The sequence below is a fragment of the Rhineura floridana genome, chromosome 6 (assembly GCF_030035675.1).
Source record: "Rhineura floridana isolate rRhiFlo1 chromosome 6, rRhiFlo1.hap2, whole genome shotgun sequence".
NCBI lineage: Eukaryota > Metazoa > Chordata > Lepidosauria > Squamata > Rhineuridae > Rhineura > Rhineura floridana.
In genome coordinates this window covers 9,771,166-9,791,655 of record NC_084485.1, presented here as the reverse complement: position 1 = coordinate 9,791,655, position 20,490 = coordinate 9,771,166, and the positions used below count along the sequence as shown (strand labels likewise).

The 20,490-nt window shown below is 46.5% G+C and overlaps 1 protein-coding gene across 1 annotated transcript in view; it reads left to right on the top strand.

Moving 5' to 3' along the window:
• Window positions 1-540: 540 nt before the first annotated feature.
• Window positions 541-20,490, top strand: part of SAMD10 (sterile alpha motif domain containing 10) — a 69,617-nt gene continuing 49,667 nt past the window's right edge. The window contains exon 1 of the mRNA XM_061630976.1: window positions 541-903. Coding sequence (XP_061486960.1) covers window positions 792-903 — 112 coding nt within the window. The 5' untranslated portion in view covers window positions 541-791. The remainder of the gene's footprint in view (window positions 904-20,490) is intronic.

Genomic DNA, 20,490 nt, shown 5'->3' with positions numbered 1-20,490 from the left:
GCAGAAGGCAGCGAGCAGCTCGGCAGCGGAAGGCGGCGGCGGCTCGCTCCTTTTCCCGGCAGGTTCCAGGCCCGATCCGGGTGGATCCCGTCTCCTCCTGAACCCTGGAAGAGGATCTCCCGGAGCTCGCCTCCCCGCCAAACCCGGGACCCTCGTGCCTGCTCGGCCCAGCCCAGACGCCGCCGGCGGACGCCGCCCAATTTCCCTGGCCGCACTGGAGACAGCCGCGCAGCGCTCCTCCAGCCCGGCCCCCTTGACTGCCTGCCTGCTTGCTTCTCTGGCTTTGGCGCCTCTCCCGGCTCCGCTTCGGACGGGCGGGGAGGGGGCGGCGCGGCAGTCCGGTCGCTGGACTCTCTCGGATGCATCGGACTGCCCAGCCGGGCAGGGGCTGGAATGGACGGCGGGGAGGATGACCTTGCAGGGATGCAAGCGGCGGCGGCGGCGTCAAGGGGCGGGCGTGAGCATCCGCTTTTTCCTCCGCTGCCAGAGCGGCGGCAGCGTCGTCGGGTGACTTGAGAGCAGGCGAGAGACAAAAGGGGGGGGAGGGCAGGGGAGGGGGGAGGAGGATTTGCAGCATCGGAGGCCGATTGGGGTGGGCGAGCGGAGCCCTGGTCACTTTGCCGAAGTGTCTGGCTGGCGGAAAGGAAGGCGGGCGCGAGAGCAGGAGGGCGCCACGGTCTCTCCACGCGAGCGGCGGCGGCACAGGCGCCTCTCCCGCCCCTGTCCCACCGCGCCCCGCCCCGCCGAGTCCTCGCCTGAAGCCCACCGCCCATCCTCGCGCCTCGGGCCGCATGCGCTTGATGTTCGCGGAATTCCGCTCCAAAGGCAGCCCCTTGCCAGACCCGGGAGGGGGAAATGAACGCGCGCTGGCGGTGAACTGCGGCGAGGCCAAGCAGATGGAAGGTAAGGAGGTGGGGGAGTGCGCGCGCGCGCGTGTGTGTGAGAGAGGGGGAGCACCTTGGATGCCTTGCGCCCCTCGCCCGTGACTCTTGGAGACCGGCTGGAGGCTTCGCCTGCCGCTGCCCGCGATCCCCCTCGCTGCCTCTTCCCCGCTGAGCCTCTGCAAGCTCGGACTCACGAGGGCATTTCGCACGCACCGGCAGACGCGCCCGTTGGAAGTTGGGCGCGCGCCGGGGCTACCTCGGCAAAAGGCTCCGGAGACGGGGCAGGGGGGAGGAGGAGGGAGGCCTGTCCGCTCGGCTTCTGTCTTGCGAGGGACAAGGCGCGGCAAGGTTGCCTTGGAGCCCAAGGCTCCGACAGACGGGGAGAAGAGGCGGCTGCAGCTCCCGAGGCTGCCTTGGCTTGCGCGAGTGGGAAAGGATGTGCAGACTGTCCTGAATGAGTTGCAGAGTGCAGGGTGTCGACAAAGATGCTGGACCTGGTGGGGTCGCCTTATGCACTCTGCACAGGCTCAGTGTTCCTCTTGACTTCTTGGAGGTGAAAAGAAGGCTGTGCAGTTCAGGGTCTGGGAACACTGTTTCCCTTTTGGGGGCAGGTGCTCTCCTGTCTTTAAAGCTGAATAAAATGCAACGCGGTTGTCCCCTTATTTATTTATTACATTTATACCCCGCCTTTATTTTCATGAGTGCGTTTCATGAGTCTTTTCAACAGAGCCAGTGTGGCATCGTGGTTAGGAGTGTTGGACTAGACCTGGGAGACCAGGGTTTGAATCCCCACACAGCCATGAAACTTACTGGGTGACCTTGGGCCAGTCACTGCCTCTCAGCCTCAGAGGGAGGCAATGGTAAACCCCCTCTGAATTCCGTTTACCATGAAAACCCTGTTCATGGGGTCGCCATAAGTCGGGATTGACTTGAAGGCTGTCCATTTCCATTTTTCTTTTCATGATAGAAACCCAACTACCAGGCGGTCTCCCATCCAGGCACCGACCAGACCTGACCCTGCGGGTGCTGGCTTCATGTGCCTTCAGACATTGCCTGGGACCTTTGTACATTCACTTGGAAGCAAGCCCCCCAGAGCTCTGTGAGCCTTTGTTCCTGAATAGGGTGGAAAGTGAGGCCAGCTGACTGTGGGTTTAAGGAGGGAGATTGCCACTGGAAATGTTTGCATCTCAGGTATTATGAGTGATTTGTTTTGGGGGGCGCTTTTAATTTATTTTAAAGAACGAGAGAGGAGGTGTTTAAGCCTGCTTGGATGGAAACCACTCTCTCTCACCTGGGAACCCTCAGGTGGAGGTTATTCAGCATGGGAATGATTGTCACTCTGGACATGGTCTGGAGCACTGTTTTCTTTGCAGCTGCTTCATATATTCCTGCGTTTAGCCAAATAATTGAAAGCGGGTCCCGGTCTTTAGAAGAGGCTTGACTTCTATTAAGCCTTCCGTGGAGTGCTGTGAGTTTTCCAAAGCAGAATATTTAGAGCTTACAACATGAGAGCTGTGAAGTGTTACAAAAGGGAGAGGAAATCTTACAGTCACAGCCTTGCATCCACACGTCTGTGTGGGAATTGCTTTTTCGTTTGTTTTTAAACCTTTTTTAAAAAAATAGATGTTAAAGCTTTTTAAAAATGTTTTTAAAGATGTTTTAATGGTGGTTTTGTTTTAATATCTTTAAAGGTCTGTTTTCATAATGTGTTAAAGTGTTTTTAGTGCTTTTGTTTGCTGCCCTGGGCTCCTACTGGGAGAAAGGGTGGGATATAAATCTAATTAATAATAATAATAATAATAATAATAATAATAAATAGACCAGCCATACTGCCTGGGGGTGAGGGGTGGCACTTGTAGCCCAAGTTACAGAAGGCTGACTTGGAGAAATGGGCAACTAATGAGAGCTGCAGCCCAAACTTCATCCATGTTTATTTGGAAATGGCTCTCAATGATTTCAACAGGACTTCCTCCCAAGTGTGTGCATTGAGCATTGCAGACCCCCCCAAACACAGGTTGTTGCTGTTATGTGTCTTCAAGTCAATTTTGACTTATGGCGACCCTATGAATCAACGACCTCAAAGAGCATCTGTCATGAACCACCCTGTTCAGATCTTGTAAGTTCAAGTCTGTGGCTTCCTTTAGGGAATCAGTCCATCTCTTGTTTGGCCTTCCTCTTTTTCTACTTCCTGCTGTTTTTCCCAGCATTATTGTCTTTTCTAGTGAATCATGTCTTCTCATGATGTGTCCAAAGTATGATAACCTCAGTTTCATCATTTTAGCTTCCAGTGATAGTTCTGGTTTAATTTGTTCTAACACCCAATTATTTGTCTTTTTCGCAGTCCATGGTATGTGCAAAGCTCTCCTCCAACACCACATTTCAAATGAGCCGATTTTTCTCTTAGCTGCCTTATGCTGTTGGTCCATCCAGCTCAGTAATTTGTCAAAACTGACTGGCAGCAGCTCTCCAGGGTTTCAGGCAGGGAGTCTCTCCCAACGCCACTTGGAGAGCCTGGGGATCGAACCTAGGACCTTCTGCATGCAAAGTAGATACTCTACTCCTCAGCTATGGTCCTTCCAGCAAGCCCCAATGAAGTCAGCAGGACTTCACTCTGAGCGAACATGTTTAGGGGGGAGTTGCCCATTGACTTTCCTAAATGAAATCACCCTGGGAGCAAGCTTAGAGAATTTGCAATCCTCCAGAGTTGAATCATCCAGAGTAACTAGCAGTGCCTGGTTCATAGACGAGAATGAATTAGAGAAGCATTCTCAAGATTCACGCTGGGTAGATCAGTTGTCCCTCAACATCTTTTGATGACCTTGTAAAGGTCTGAGGGATGGAAGGGCTCTCAAGAAAGACTCTTCCCAACTTCTTGTGGAAAATGGAAATGGACTGCCTTCACGTTGATTCCGACTTATGGCGACCCTATGAAGTGGGTTTTCATGGTAAGCGGTAGTCGGAGGTGGTTTACCATTGCCTCCCTCTGAGGCTGAGAGGCAGTGACTGGCCCAAGGTCACCCAGTGAGCTTCACGGCTGTATGAGGATTTGAACCCTGGTCTCCCAGGTTGTAGTCCAACACCTTAACCACAACAGTTGCAGTAGTAGGGAAATTGGTTTCTGATCAGTGTTTGCAATTGTGATGACAGAAACTGGGTGGTAGTTACTCTGCAAAGATGCAAAACGATAATAATGATATTTACACCAGATTTATATGGTGCTTTAAAGTGGGCAAAGCAGTCCATATTCTTTCAGGGCTAGCCCAGCACACTAGGCAGAACAGGTGGCTGCTATATGTGGGGCAGAGTTCTGGGGCACCAAACAAATTGGGGGAAATCCTCTAGGATAGGAGTGAGAGAGCTGCGCCTGTCAAGAGAGATGGCAACCCTGGACTTAATCCTCAGTGGGGACCGGGACCTGGTGCGAGATGTAAGTGTTGTTGAACCGATTGGGAGCAGTGACCACAGTGCTATTAAATTAAACATACATGTAACTGGCCAATTGCCAAGAAAATCCAACACGGCCACATTTGACTTCAAAAGAGGAAACTTCACAAAAATGAGGGGATTGGTAAAAAGAAAGCTGAAAAACAAAGTCCAGAGGGTCACATCACTCGAAAATGCTTGGAAGTTGTTTAAAAACACTATATTAGAAGCTCAACTGGAGTGCATACCGCAGATCAGAAAAGGTACCGCCAGGGCCAAGAAGATACCAGCATGGTTAACGAGCAAAGTCAAGGAAGCTCTTAGAGGCAAAAAGTCTTCCTTCAGAAAATGGAAGTCTTGTCCAAATGAAGAAAATAAAAAAAAAAAAAACTCTGGCAAAAGAAATGCAAGAAGACAATAAGGGATGCTAAAAAAGAATTTGAGGAGCACATTGCTAAGAACATAAAAACCAACAACAAAAAATTCTATAAATACATTCAAAGCAGGAGACCATCTAGGGAGACAATTGGACCCTTGGATGATAAGGGAGTCAAAGGTGTACTAAAGAACGATAAGGAGATTGCAGAGAAGCTAAATGAATTCTTTGCATCTGTCTTCACAGTGGAAGATATAGGGCAGATCCCTGAACCTGAACTAACATTTGCAGGAAGGGATTCTGAGGAACTAAGACAAATAGTGGTAACGAGAGGGGAAGTTCTAAGCTTAATGGATAATATAAAAACTGACAAATCACCGGGCCCGGATGGCATCCACCCGAGAGTTCTCAAAGAACTCAAAGGTGAAATTGCTGATCTGCTAACTAAAATATGTAACTTGTCCCTCGGGTCCTCCTCCGTGCCTGAGGACTGGAAAGTGGCAAATGTAACGCCACTCTTCAAAAAGGGATCCAGAGGGGATCCTGGAAATTACAGGCCAGTTAGCTTAACTTCTGTTCCTGGAAAACTGGTAGAAAGTATTATTAAAGCTAGATTAACCAAGCACATAGAAGAACAAGCCTTGCTGAAGCAGAGTCAGCATGGCTTCTGCAAGGGAAAGTCCTGTCTCAGTAACCTATTAGAATTCTTTGAGAGTGTCAACAAGCATATAGATAGAGGTGATCCAGTGGACATAGTGTACTTAGACTTTCAAAAAGCGTTTGACAAGGTACCTCACCAAAGGCTTCTGAGGAAGCTTAGCAGTCATGGAATAAGAGGAGAGGTCCTCTTGTGGATAAGGAATTGGTTAAGAAGCAGAAAGCAGAGAGTAGGAATCAACGGACAGTTCTCCCAATGGAGGGCTGTAGAAAGTGGAGTCCCTCAAGGATCGGTATTGGGACCTGTACTTTTCAACTTGTTCATTAATGACCTAGAATTAGGAGTGAGCAGTGAAGTGGCCAAGTTTGCTGACGACACTAAATTGTTCAGGGTTGTTAAAACAAAAAGGGATTGCGAAGAGCTCCAAAAAGACCTCTCCAAACTGAGTGAATGGGCGGAAAAATGGCAAATGCAATTCAATATAAACAAGTGTAAAATTATGCATATTGGAGCAAAAAATCTTAATTTCACATATACGCTCATGGGGTCTGAACTGGCGGTGACCGACCAGAAGAGAGACCTCGGGGTTGTAGTGGACAGCACGATGAAAATGTCGACCCAGTGTGCGGCAGCTGTGAAAAAGGCAAATTCCATGCTAGCAATAATTAGGAAAGGTATTGAAAATAAAACAGCCGATATCATAATGCCGTTGTATAAATCTATGGTGCGACCGCATTTGGAATACTGTGTACAGTTCTGGTCGCCTCATCTCGGAAAGGATATTCTAGAGTTGGAAAAGGTTCAGAAGAGGGCAACCAGAATGATCAAGGGGATGGAGCGACTCCCTTACGAGGAAAGGTTGCAGCATTTGGGGCTTTTTAGTTTAGAGAAAAGGCGGGTCAGAGGAGACATGATAGAAGTGTATAAAATTATGCATGGCATTGAGAAAGTGGATAGAGAAAAGTTCTTCTCCCTCTCTCATAATACTAGAACTCGTGGACATTCAAAGAAGCTGAATGTTGGAAGATTCAGGACAGACAAAAGGAAGTACTTCTTTACTCAGTTAAACTATGGAATTTGCTCCCACAAGATGCAGTAATGGCCACCAGCTTGGATGGCTTTAAAAGAAGATTAGACAAATTCATGGAGGACAGGGCTATCAATGGCTACTAGCCATGATGGCTGTGCTCTGCCACCCTAGTCAGAGGCAGCATGCTTCTGAAAACCAGTTGCCGGAAGCCTCAGGAGGGGAGAGTGTTCTTGCACTCGGGTCCTGCTTGCGGGCTTCCCCCAGGCATCTGGTTGGCCACTGTGAGAACAGGATGTTGGACTAGATGGGCCACTGGCCTGATCCAGCAGGCTCTTCTTATGTTCTTATGTTCTTAAGATGTTGTTGGACACCAGCTGTCATCATGGCCAGCCAGTATGGCAGAGGGTCACAGAGCTAATGGGAGCTGTAGTCCAAAGATGCCTGTGGACTGTCGCTATTTTGTGGGAGGGATTCAAAAGCGTACCAGAAATGTAGGTTTGTGCAATTGAAATAGATTAAAGCACTCTGTTACCGCAGAGCAGCCGACTGGCTTTTTTTTTTTTAATGGACTTAATTGTAGTTTTGTGATGGGGAAATGCACTGAAGAGTGTAGGATGAATGAATGACATACGGGAAGGCGTATAAACACCATCCAAGCAAATCAGAATGAACATACATTGTTATAGAGCAGCCCCGTAATCAAATTGGAATGAATGCTGAATAAAGACCAAAGTCTAAGCTCCATGTCAGATTTGTGAAGCGAATTGTGGTAAATGCTCAATAAACTGGAGGAGCCAAGACAACATCTGGAGACCACAATCAAGTCCTTCCTGTGACCTAGATCCTTTGAACATCATGGGGGGGGGATGAGCAATCCCATTTTTGTCTCTGCATACGTTTTCTCAGCAGTCCTTACAACAGTCCTGCAAGGGAGGCAGGTATTATTGTCTCCATATTGTACATTGGGAGTTCAGACTGAGTGATTGTGGGCATGCGTAAAAGACCATTTCGGCTACAATCCTAGACCCGCTTGCCTGGGAGTAAGTTCCATGGAACTACTTATTTCTGAACAGACATGTATAAGCATGCATTATTGTTGAGTGGTTGGCTTGGATGAGATTTGAAGCTGGGACTTCTTGGGGTCCTTCTCAAGGTCTTAAACCCAATACGTTTCAGCCTGTTGATTTTCAGGCCTTCATCAGGGGAATGCAGGCTAGCGAGAAGTTCAAATGAGCAGACCGCTTACAACTGTATAAACGCGTATACTGAAAATCAACAGGCTGAAACGCGTTGGGTTTAAACATACAATAAATTCCTACTTTTCTAGCATCTTGGTTTTTGCCCCCCCCTTTCCCCCCCCCCTGGATTTATACTGGACCATCCACATGTCGTTCCTCTTAATCAGTTGTTCTGCGATCCTTCCTCAATGTTACCACATTATTGCTGCCTGGAGGGGCCCTCTGGCACTAGAACGCAACAAAAGTGGCCCAATAAAACAAACAACCCAGAGCATCTGTGATATAAAAATTTCATGATTTCAGCAGGAAGTTATGGGGCATGCATTGACTGGAAAGAAAACAGTATGTCTGCGCTGAAACTTTTGCATGCGCGGACAGGACTGCAAAAGTAGGATCACGTATAATTGTCCTGATACCATCATGAGTGCACCAATCATGATGAATGCACAATTACAAGGATGTAGGAAGGGGCCCTTTCTTCAATCCCAGCAGAAGCACTCGTCGTGGCATAGGAATATAGAAAGCTGCCTTATATTGAGTCAGACTGTTGGTCCATGTAGCTCAATATTGTCTACACTGACTGGCAGTGGCTTTCCAGGGTTTGTCTCCCCCAGTCCTAGCTGGAGATGCTAGGGATTGAACCTGAGACCTTCTGCATGCAAAGGCAGATGCTCTACCACTGAGCTATGACCCTTTGAACCTGTACTAAGCAGACAGCACTTATAGCTCTTTCCTTAAGAGCTTCCCACACAATATCTCAAGAGTCCTTATACCAGCTCTTCAAGAAAGAGCACTCTTATCAGTGGCTCGTGTAAAGCCACTCATTAATCTCATGGCCTAGGCAAGATTTGAATTGTGATCTGCCCTGTTCACACTTACCTCGCTATGGAGCACAGAGGTGTGCTGTTGTGTATGTGTTGCAAGTCTCTGCCATTCCCTCTCACAAGGTTGGCGGCAGTCCACACATCTGCCCCACGTGGGCATGCGCATGCAGGCTGCTGGAAGCAAGCGAGAGGGCATCCTGTGGGAGAGGAGTGGAGATGGCGCAAGATAGCATGAGACAAGCTGCACACTTTGGAAAGTGGCGGAAGGGGATCTTACTGCAAAAAAAAGAAACAAAAAAGCAGTGCACCTAGATCAAACCAGACTGATATAAAATCCCCCTTCCCATAATCAGTGTTGCATACACTCCATACATTTGAAGCGCATTCACACACACACCCCAAGGATGTGCTAGAGTTCCACCCAATTTGGATTTGGTACCAAATTTTCCATTAATTTGCTTATTCGGCATAGTTGTGGATCTGATTTTTATGTAATGATTTTCCATGGCTATTTTCGAAAGCAGATTTTAAAAACAACAACTCTAATATATCGATATTAAGAATGATATTCTTAATATTTCCTTTCAAAATATCAATATTTCCTTTAAACTTATTGATATTTCCTTTTAAAATATATATCAATTATTTTTTGCAAGGGAACAAACCCAGCTTGGAAAAATAAATAAAAATAAATAGGAGCAGCCGCCAGTGGACAAAGAAGGAGCTCAGATCGATACCAGCCTGTTAGGTCGATGGAACGCTTTCAAGGTGGCACCTGCCAACAGATCCCATTCCTACCCACCCACCCCAAGAATCCTGGGAACTGTAGTTTAAGGCAGGCATTGGGAACTAGCTCTGTGAAGAGGCAAACTACAGTTCCCAGTATTCTTTGTTAGAAAAATATGCTTTATTTAATTAAATGTTTATAAACTGCACTTTCTTTTTTTTTTAAATGAACAAGGCAGTGTACACCATACAAAATTTCAATAAGAGCAATCAAAACACCAGTTCTAAAAAAACCTAGTAAATACTGGTTGGTAGAAAGAGATTCTCATTGCAAAGGCCTGTTTGAATAACACCGTTTTTAGGAGATGTCGAAATGAAGGCGGGGGGGTGATTCCTGCTGAACCTCTGCTGGCAGGGAATGCGCTTTAGATGCGTGGTGTGCATGCAGCCCAAGTTGCTAGTCCATTTGATCTATGAGCCATTTTGGTTTTTTCTTTGGGCCAAGCTAGACATGGTAACACCTGCCCCATTTGTCTAAAGAGTGGGATGTCCCACTCATACACACACAAAAAGGAGGATCAGGGCTGAGGTTTTAGGCAGAACCCTCTCTGTGCCCACTAAAGCCTCTCTCTAAATTCCAGCTGAGGGAATGTAGGGAGTTAGAAAAGCTGCCTTTGACCAGGTCAAACTATTTGTCTGTCTCTCTAGCCCAGGACTGTCTACTCAGTGGCTCTTCAGGGTTTGGGGCAGGTATTTCCCCCTATTATCTGTTACCTGACCTTTGTGTGTGTGTGTGTTTAAAGTGTGTGTTTTTAAAGTGGTGATTCCAGTGATTGAACCGGACATTACAGGGATATGCCGTTCTGCATGCAGTGACTTTCACACAATGTTCTGAGTAGTGTTGCAGGGCTGGGGGGGCGGATTTTGTGCACAGCTCTCTGGTTCTAAGGGTGAAGCCCAGAGCAAGTGGGGAAAGGCATAACTCAGCAGTAGAGCATCTTCCCTGCATGCAGAAGGCCCCAGGTTCAATCCCGTCATCTCCAGGTAGGGCTGGGAGAGACCCTGTCTGAAACCTTGGAGAGCCACTGCCAGCCAGTGTAGACAATATTGAGCTATGTAGAGCAATAGCCTGAATCGGTATAAAGCAGTTTCCTAGGCACAGGCAGTGGGTGAAGTCCACTGTGTTTTTGGCTGGTTTGGGAGCTGAGCTCCATCTTTCTATTCACTTTAAGGTGTACAGTGGATTTTTTTTTTTTAAAAAAAGAGGCAGTATGATGTAGTGGTTAGAGCAGGGGTGCAGAACTGGATCTGTCTGGCAGGCCAAATCCTTATTGCTTCCCCACCCTTTGCAATGGGCCAGGTTTGGCAGGTGGGCAGGGTCACATCCTGTCAATCACCTGATGTCACAATGACTTCAGATGACCTGTTTTTGCCCATGTGATTTTGGGGGGGGGGAGTAGGTGCTTAAGTATAGCACTTTGCAAGCTCTGGCAACCAGCTGATCTAATCATTAGACTGTGACTAGAGAAACCTAGGTTCAAATCTCTACTCTGCTACGCAGCTCACCAGGTGACCATGGGCCTTCATGAGCAGTCATTAACTTGATCTACTTCACTGGGTTGTTGTGAGGATAAAAGTGGGGGAGAACTACGTATGTCACCTTGAACTCCTTGGAGGGTGAGATAAAAATGTCATAAATAATGTTATTTTTTTAAAAAGGTCAAGCTGGTTGGGATTTATATGAGCTGCGGTCCAAAAATGTCTGGAGGGCCCCAGTTTGAGGAAATCTGTTCTGGGGGAGGGTTTCAGTTCAGTTTGTATCCTGCACTTCTTCCAGGGAGTTGAGAGTAGCACGCAGGGTCCTCCCCTCTCTTCCTTTTATCTGAACAACAACCTTGTGAGGTAGGTTAGACTGAGAGACGGTGGCTGACTCCAGGCCACCTCGTGAGTTTTAGGGCTGAGCGGCGGATTCAAACCCCAGTCTCCCAAGTCCTCTAGAGTCTAGGACTCTAACCATTGTACCACACCACCTCTCTGACATGGAAGAGTGCCCGAGTAGACAGGTCAGAGAAAGTGAAAACTCTTGAGAGCCACCCTCTGCCATGGAACCAAGGTGGCTGCTTTGCTTCTGCTGCTGAAGGCATAGGTTATTTCTGTGTGGTGCATGCTTTTTCCCAGGCAATCAGGTGCTGATGAGGAAATATCTCTTCCATGCATCACACCCTGCTATGGTGTGCATGCTTAGCAGTCGCTGATTAGATGCTACAGCCCATCCTAGCCTTCAAGGCTGAGGAGAACAAGTAGCAACACTCCCTTATCTCATTTATCCTTGCAGCAGCCCTGTGATTCAACACAATATTATTCTCATTTCATAGATAAGGAACTGAAACTGTGAGAAACTGACTCACCCGTGGCCTCACAAGTGGGTTCAGGGCTTGCCTGAGACTTGTGATCTCAGGATGCTTGCCATAAGGTTTCGATCTGGCTGCTCGCCTAGCTGGCTTTAAAAAATCGCATAAAATTCATTGCAACTAAAAATAATAGTGAAAAAAATGGAGTTGGTATATCTCTGATTATGGACAGGTTTAGGCATGAGAGAAGCTGTATTATCTTTTCTGGGAGCTCTGCTGTCCCAGACATGTGGGAGCCAGTTCTGAGTACTTGGAAGTGAAGGGGAAATACACTTTGCACATGCTCCGATTTTCATGTTATTATTCACGTATTCCATAGCCAAGTCCCAGCGCAATTAGTTCTGGGGCTCACGTGAAGGCTCAAGAGAAACTCTGCAGAAAGTGAATTGGTCTAACCTCTCCTTCCTGTTTTATCAGTAATTTGGGTGTCTTAACCCTTAAGAAAGAAAGAAAAAGGTTGTCATAATATCTACTGACGCCAGGAATCAGGGAAGCACAATATTGCCGTTGCAGAGTTGTTTTTTCAGACGGAAAGGTGAAGAGAAAGGTCAAGTTGTCTTTTTGATCACACCTCCAGACCCAGCTGACAAATGCTGCCCACTCATTCTCTTTGCAAAAAGGTTTGCTCCAGGCCAGCAACATGGGCCAGGCCTCATTAAAGCACTTGCTGGAGAGCGCTGCGGCGGCGGCAGGAGACCTTGGCTGGGAAAGGAAGGCCATCTTGAAGCCAACGTGTAACAGCAGCCCAAACGGCAGGAGGTTCTTTCCATTTCAGGATTCGTGCCTTTCTGGCACTCTCTGAGATGCAGGGTGTGATGAAAAGGAAACGTTTCTTCTCCTGTCTAATTTCCAATTGATTTTGAAGGGCCGCTAGAGCGCATTGATTTCTCTCCTACCCAGCCACCCAGACCGAATCCCCAACATGTTAAAACAAAGGACCTGTCATTTGCAAAGCAGGCTGATTCATCTTGTGGCTTCCCTCTCTGCTGTGTATGCATATTCTTTGGGAGCTGGGAGGAAATATTCCAAACCATATGGATCTGTCAAGATCACAGGGTTTATTTATTGATTTCTTTTCTAAAGGGCAGGACTTTTGCAAGGCAGAGCAGGTGAACTGCTAACTCACAGGAGTAAGCCCAGTCTCCATCGTCAGTGGGTGGTGCTTCCACCTCCCATATCTGTTTATTTTCTGTTGTACAAAGGCTAGAATTATATCTGTTGCTCTGCCCACTTTTGCACCTAGCTAGCCCTGGCCACCACTGTGATCTGTGGCCCCCAGAAGTTGCTCATGAGGGCATATGGCCTTTGGGCTCAGAAACGTTCCCCACCCCTGCTTTACAACCGGTCTGAGCTGCAGAAATGAGGCCAGGGAAGCTTTCATCACTGTGCCTATCACTGTATTCCTATGCCAGGAAAGCTACCTTGTTAAATTTGCCAATTAAAAAACAAGGATGGAGCTGGGTCAAAGGATCTAAAAACCGCCTTCTTAGTTGTGTAAGTAAATGGGTTTTGCACAAAGGCACTCCAAGGCTGAATGTTTGTTTGTCTGCTCGTAAAATTATTTATGGGCCGCCTTTGGGGGCACCCAAGATGGCTCACAATGTCGTAAAACTGCGATGAACACAATGATCTAAAATCATCAAAATCAACCGAGGCAGGAGCAGTAACAATATTTTAAAAGGCCACATTCCCCTGAGGTGGTAAACGTCACTCTATATGCGAGTGGCTCACATGGTTGAAAGTCCTTCCAGCAAAATCAAATCCCGCATATAGAAAATGAGATGTCAAGGAGAAGCTGGTGGGGCAGTGGAATCCCCTGTGGGTTTTCCCCAAAGCTGTCCTTGGTGCTGAAACCTAGGAAAAACCCGGAGTGGATTCCACTGCCCCACTGACATTGAGCCACTAGCTCTGGAGAAGTGGGTACCCTATGTGTGGTCCACGGACCCCCAGCGCTCCGTGAGCTTCATTCAGGTAGTCCGTGGCGGCACCTTCGCAGAGTGGCATAGCTACGTGTGTGAAGAACAGCAGGTGTAGTAGGTGGTCCGTCATTCTTAGAACCTGGAGGTCTGCCGGGAAGGTGAGGAGGATGGACTGGAAGTGACAGGTGCGTGTGGAGGAGGGTCTTCCTTCCTCAGAGGAAAAAAGCCACAGCAGACAGCAAGATGGGGGAAGGTCCCACGTGGGGCAAAGAGGCTGAGGTGGCACTTGAAGGGAGCGGAGAGTCAATACGTGGGAACGAAGGAGGCAGAGAGAAAGAGAGAGAGAAGCTAAGAGAGAGCGCACACACATCTAAAAATGGAGATCGTTAAGTGGTCCGCCAAGACATCAGCGATTTTCAAGTGGTCCCAGGGAGGGGGAGTTTTTGAATCCCTGCTCTAGGTGGCTAGCTTTCTGCATGTAGAAATTCATTTTTATTTATTTATTTTGCATCAGAGGCGTATTCCATCGTGTGAACAGTCTGAAGCACAGGCCCAGCCGTGAGAAAGAGTCCTAAGGGCCAAGCAAGATGTGCTGCTATTGATTTATTCATTTCATTATTTGTCAGTCGTTTCCTGTGAGGCATCCCAAAGCGATTTACTATATAATAGCATACATAAAACAAAATACGTATACAAAAAACAAGGATAAAAGCAGTTTAAAACCACAGCAGCGCATTCAGAAAATCCGTTCAAATCCAACATAGATACTGTACCAAGCAGGCTAAAGGTTTTCAGAAGGTTTGTTGAAAGAAGAGCGGCTTTAGCAGGCGCCGAAAAGACAAAATGGCTTTGTGCTCAGGAGCTGGTTGTGGTCTTCCGCTGTGTCATCCACTGTGACAAACAAGATTGCTGGGCCAGATGGGCCTTTGGTCTGATCTAACAGGGATCTTTGTATGCCCTTAGTATGAATGATGAGCAGGGAAACTCCCAGCCTCATCTATGTACGACTCGAAGACAGGGCTCTTCTTGTGAGAGCCAGTGGGGTGTAGTGGCTAGAGTGTCAGACAGGGACTGGGGAGACCAGGGTTCAAATCTCCACTCAGCCCTGAAGGTCACTGGGTGACCTGGGGCCAGTCACTGTCTCTCGACCTAACCTACTTCTCAGGGTTGTTGTGAGGATAAAATGGGGAGGGGGAGAACCATGTTTGTATGCTACCTTGAGCTGCTTGGAGGAAAGGTGGGATATAAATATACATTCACTGAAAATGAAATGAACTGCCTTCGAGTCGATTACGACTTATGGCGACCCTATGAATAGGGTTTCCATGGTAAGTGGTATTCAGAGGTGGTTTACCATTGCCTTCCTCTGAGGTTGAGAGGCAGTGACTGGCCCAAGGTCACCCAGTGAGCTTCATGGCTATGTGGGAATTCGAACCCTGGTCTCCCAGGTCATAGTCCAACACTCTAACCACTAAGCCACACTGACTCTCTAATACATTAACTAGTGGGCAAAAAACACTTGTGGTTTAAGAGCATGCCTATAGCCAACAAATATTTCTATCAAACTGTAAAAAGCAGGGAAATTGGGCAGCTATAGTGAATGCACCAGGGGCTCAAGACACCTGACCTCCTCTCTGAGATATTGTACTGTCCTAGAATTTGCAAAAATGCAAACACCATTTGGGTTGGTCTTTCACAGTCCACTCCACTTCCTGTGTAGCTTGGAAGAATTTGGTAACATTTGCCTCTGAGCATATGGTGATTAGGTAGGTGTGCGCTGGACAGAGGGAGATCTCCTTTCCAAAAGGAAAACATTGTGAACAGAATCATTATTTTTCAGGGTTTCCGCCACCTTTTTATTCCATAGCAGGCACGTGTAATCTCCCATCCAAATTTGAACCAAAGCTATACCTGGCCACATCCACACCAGACCTTTATTTCACTTTAGACAGTCATGGCTTTCCCCAAAGAATCTTGGGAAGTGTAGTTTGTGAAGGGTGCTGAGAGTTGTTAGGAGACACCATATTCCCCTCACAGAGGTATAATCACCAGAAGAGGGACTGGCTGTTAAACCACTCTGGCCACTGGAGCTCTGTCAGGGGAATAGGAGTCTCCTAACAACTCTCGGCACCCTTCACAAACCAGACTTCCCAGGGAGCCAGGACTGTTTCATATGGAAAAAAATGTTTGGTGTGGGTGTGGCCCCCTGATTAGCCAAGCCAAACAGCTGTTAGTTTGTTTTAGAATAGTGACAGTTGGTTATTTTAGAATACTGACAGTTGGTTCTTTCTGAGCATGCTCGTGCTATCATAGACTCCAGTGTTATATTTCTTAAATTAATTAAAAGTCAGCCATCCATTTTTTAACTTTTAAACTGCAGAAGAGGAAGGTCAGAGTATGGGGCAAGGTCAATAATAGAATTATAGGTCCACTGTGAACATGGCTGATTTTTAATTAATTTCAACAAATTACAAGGCTACTGACAGAAAAAAGTCCAACGGTTCTGGATTTCTCTCTCTCTTGTTTTACACTTTGAACTCTCGATTCTCTCTTAAGTGTTTTGTGTATCACCATGAAAACTTAGAGGATTGTTAAGCAAGCGTTTCTGAGTTCAGGACTATACGTTCTGTAAGATTTTGTTTGAAATGAGCTTATGGAAAGAATGGCATGGGGGGTATTTTCTATTTAACATGGCGGAATGTGAAAAATCCATGCTGCCTACAGTATGCAAGACACACGCATGTCTGTATAATAAAAAAATATGTTCTTTTGGGTGACTACAATAAACATGACTTTTTTTAATGTCAGTAGCAGGTGTGAGAAAACCTGAGCAGCCTCAGGATTATGGAGGATTATTATTGTATTTATATTTCACCTTTCCTCCAAGGAGCTCAAGGGGACATCCATAGTTCTCCCCCTCTATTTTATCCTCACAACAACCCTGTGTGGTGAGTTAGGCTGAGAGATAGTGAGTGGCCCAAGATCAGCCAGTGGACTTCATGGCTGTGGATTTGAACTATGGTTTCCTAGTCCCTGTCTGACACGAAGGGATTTGAACCTTGCTCTTTCAAGTCCTAGTCTGACACTCTTAAGTGCTACCCCACACTGGTTCTTTGGGTGGGGAATTTAACTTGTTCTCTCCCCGTCACTGTCTCAATAAAATAAAAACATGCCTCTCCGAAGCTGCTGTTTGCATCACCTCCCAGTCTTGAGCATGCTCGGGGTTCTCCATGGCTGATATGCACTTAACTAAAAAATGCACCTTAATTGCATTCAAGCAGCTAACATCACATCTAGCCTGGTCCTATCCAGCATTCTGGACACCAGCTCTGACAATGAAGCTCTGAGTTTGTCATCTGCGGTGGAAGAGGGATGAAAAACTGCATGTTCAGCTGAAGAAAAGGAGTCAAACCACAGCGAGGGTTGTTTACGGCCTGGATCTTTGACTGCGTGCCTTGATGTATAGCTAGTACAGAAAAGCAGTTGTGGGGAGGAGCTGGTTCAGTGTGATTGATTCTCCTTCCCAAAGGAATCCCAGGGGACGCTTGTGTGTGGTTGTTGCCTGTTACTGAAGAATGTGCACTTGGTTCGTAGTTACTCCCAACCACAAATCCATTTTCCCACCTGGAAATTGATAACTCATAGGATTGGATGCCAAATGGCATTTCCCTTAGCAGTTTAAAAAACATAAGCAGCATGGCATGTGTGTTGTGCTAGCAGAAAGTATGTTTCTTACTGTTCTGTGCAACCTGATCCTATACATGTTTACTCAAAAGAAATCACCTTTCTGTCTCCTTCCCAGGTAAGAGAGTCAGTATAGTTTAGTGTGCTGTTCCCTAATCTGGTCCTCCAGATGTTTTGGATTACAAATCCCATCAGCCCTGGTCACAGAGGAGACTGTGAATGAACCTCTGCACAATCAGAAGCCTCCAAGTGACTGTAGCTGCTGTAGGTTCCGACAGCTGTTACAGTAACACACAGTAAGAGCCCTCCTTCTAGCCCTTTCTCAGCAGCACCTTTGGTCATTCATGGTTTCTTGTATGAAGTGGCCCTTAGAATAATGACAGAAGTGATCCAATGGATCTACTAGGTTTTAAGCTCTGTCCTGAAGCAGGATACCCTATAATGTATCCCCTGCCCATGCATATTTTGGCACTGCCTAGTTACTTGCAGCATTAGAGAGGAACAATGATGTTGCAAGAACAAACCAGGTGCTGCTGACAGAGAGGGCAAGAAGGGGGCTGTAGCAGCTTACAGAACCTATAGCTGCCACAGTCACTCAGAGGCTTCTCATTGCATGAAGGCTTATTTGTGACCTGAGAATGGGCCCTCAGACTTAAGAAAGAAGTAGGATTCACCTCTCCCTCTCCCTCTGGAAAAAGCAGCATCTACTGAATTTCTGTTATACACTGCAGCGTCTCTGTCAGGGGTATGTGTAGGGGGGAATGTACAATCCTTCATGGCAATGGAAAGTTTCCTTATCTGGATTCCCTCTTGTCCTCCCTGGGGCTTGGCAAATTATAGAACTAATATTTCATGACTATCCTACATAGGAGTAATGAAATTGAGTGTTTATGAAGCCATCTTGCAAGCTTTGACCTGAAAGCATTTATTTATTTATTTATTTATTTAATTACACTTTTACACATTTGCAGAAGTGCTGAGTGGTGTTCTGGTTATAATGGGCGAATAAATAAAGAGAGTTGCTTTTAAAAACACGGCTGTTGTTCCCCACAACAACCCACCTGCTCAGTCTCTTCTGCAGAAATGTGTTGGAGAACCTTCATGGCAAGGGAGAGATCTAGTCATGGAGGCTGTGGCTTTGTTTGATGAAGGTGAGAATGATTTTGTTGCTGTTGTTAGGAAATGGTGTGTCGAAAATCAGACATGGTAGAAAATGCTGAGGTTTGCAACCACAACAAGAGTGATAGCTTTGCAGAGGGGGAGTCAAAGAGTACCGCAAGGCTAAGAGAACACAGAAAGGGAAGTGATGCAGCGGGTGGTGAAGCTTGATTGTATTTTATTGTTGAGACTGGATAGCTCATGGTTTTTCTCAAAGTTGATCCTCTAAGGGCCAAACTGGACATGACGTTAAATGTGCCTTTTGCATTTAGGGTGCAGGATTGTCCTTGCTGTTTAACAAAATGCAAACAGCATCAACTGTGGGGGAGGGGCAAATAATTATCCAAAACAGAGCAGGCGTGGAGGGGGGAAATTTAACCTTTTCAGTCCATGCTGCAGTCCTGAGGGGGGAAATCCCTCCTCTGAACCTAGTATTTACTTTGGAGAGCAGCGAATCTCCGTTGAAGCAATGAGAGATTTCCTCCCAATGCAAACAGCAAGCTCAGAGGAGCAATTGCCTTCAGGACCACAGCAGGGGAAGGAAGGATGCTGCGGGGAAGGGCCGTAGTGCAATGGCAGACTACCTGCTTTGTATGCTCAGGGTCCCAGGTTCAGTCTCCGGCGTCTCCAGCTAAGGCTGGGAATAACCACCTGCCTGAAACCCTGGAGAGCCACTGCCAGCCAGTGTAGACAGTATTGAGCTAGATGGACCAATGGTCTGACTCTGTTCAAGGCAGCTTCCTATTATCCCCTCCACACCTGCAGCCATCATGATAATTATCAGCCGCTCACCCTACCCCGAGTTGATGCTCTTTGCATTTAAACAAACAACCTTGTATGTTAAATGCCCTGAGCTTGACCTTGTTTGTTGTTGTTATGCGCCTTCAAGTTGATCATGACTTATGGCGACCCTATGAATCAGCGACGTCCAAGAGCATCTGTCGTGAACCACCCTGTTCAGATCTTGTAAGGTCAGGTCTGTGGCTTCCTTTATGGAATCAGTCCATCTCTTGTTTGGCCTTCCTCTTTTTCTCCTCCCTTCTGTTTTCCCCAGCATTATTGTCTTTTCTAGTGAATCAGGTCTTCTCATTATGTGATACAATTAACTTGTGCAGGTGAGAAGTAGAGTTGTGATGGCAGGCTCCCTTCCCCATCTCTACACCTTGACTAGAGCAGCAGTGGCCAGCATGGTACCCTGGTGAAAAACTGGTACAATGAAGTCCGTGCACATATGCATAATATGGGGGTAGAGCCTGCCATCACAAAGCTGACACTCCCCACCTTATATGCTGCTTCTATTATTGTCATTGTTATTATTGTTATTATTATTGTTATTATTATTGTTATTGTTATTGTTGTTGTTGTTGTTATTATTATTATTATTATTATTATTATTATTATTATTATTATGTCTTTGCTGCATTTCAGGGCAAACCCATCCCAAGGTGCCTTCCATATATAAATAAAACATAAAATTAACATCATTTATTCCAATAAGGCTAAACTACCATTAAAACAGCCATAAACCAGCATTCATATAACACCAATTAAAACAATTTAGCAGGAGCCATTTCAAAAGCAGCAGCAGTATAAACCCTTAAATAATCAAAAATTGTGCTCACAACAGCTCCAAAGATTTGTCTCTGTGGTATCAGGATGCTAATTTCCCTCCCCCCTTTCACATGATCCAGTTTTACGTCTCCGACTCAGATCCAGATCCTAAGACACATTATTCAGGGTAGTTTTATGAATGGCATAAACCTGTTAATTGTTATTGTTGCTATTAATATTACATAGAAGACCAAGGCTGCACGGAACAATTCTCATGTATCTAAATGTAATCAGATGGTCAATTAGTAGCTTAAATGAACGATGATCAATCAACCCAAAGCTTTAATTGTTTTGCAGGTGGGCCAGGCATCAACACCTGTGAGTGCTACTGATGCCTACTTTAGACTTCTGCAGCCAGACAGCTGGGTCTGCAAACTCACACCCTGCCCCAAAGTGATCAGGGGCATTTCAGGGAAATTTAAGTGGCCATGTGCCACTGCCAGGTGTGCCAGAGGGTATACCAATATGAAGGGAGGGATTAGAGGCACTTTGCTGTTACAGCTGGAGGCAGCTTTAGAATTTGGAAGGTAAGAGAACGTACATTGGAA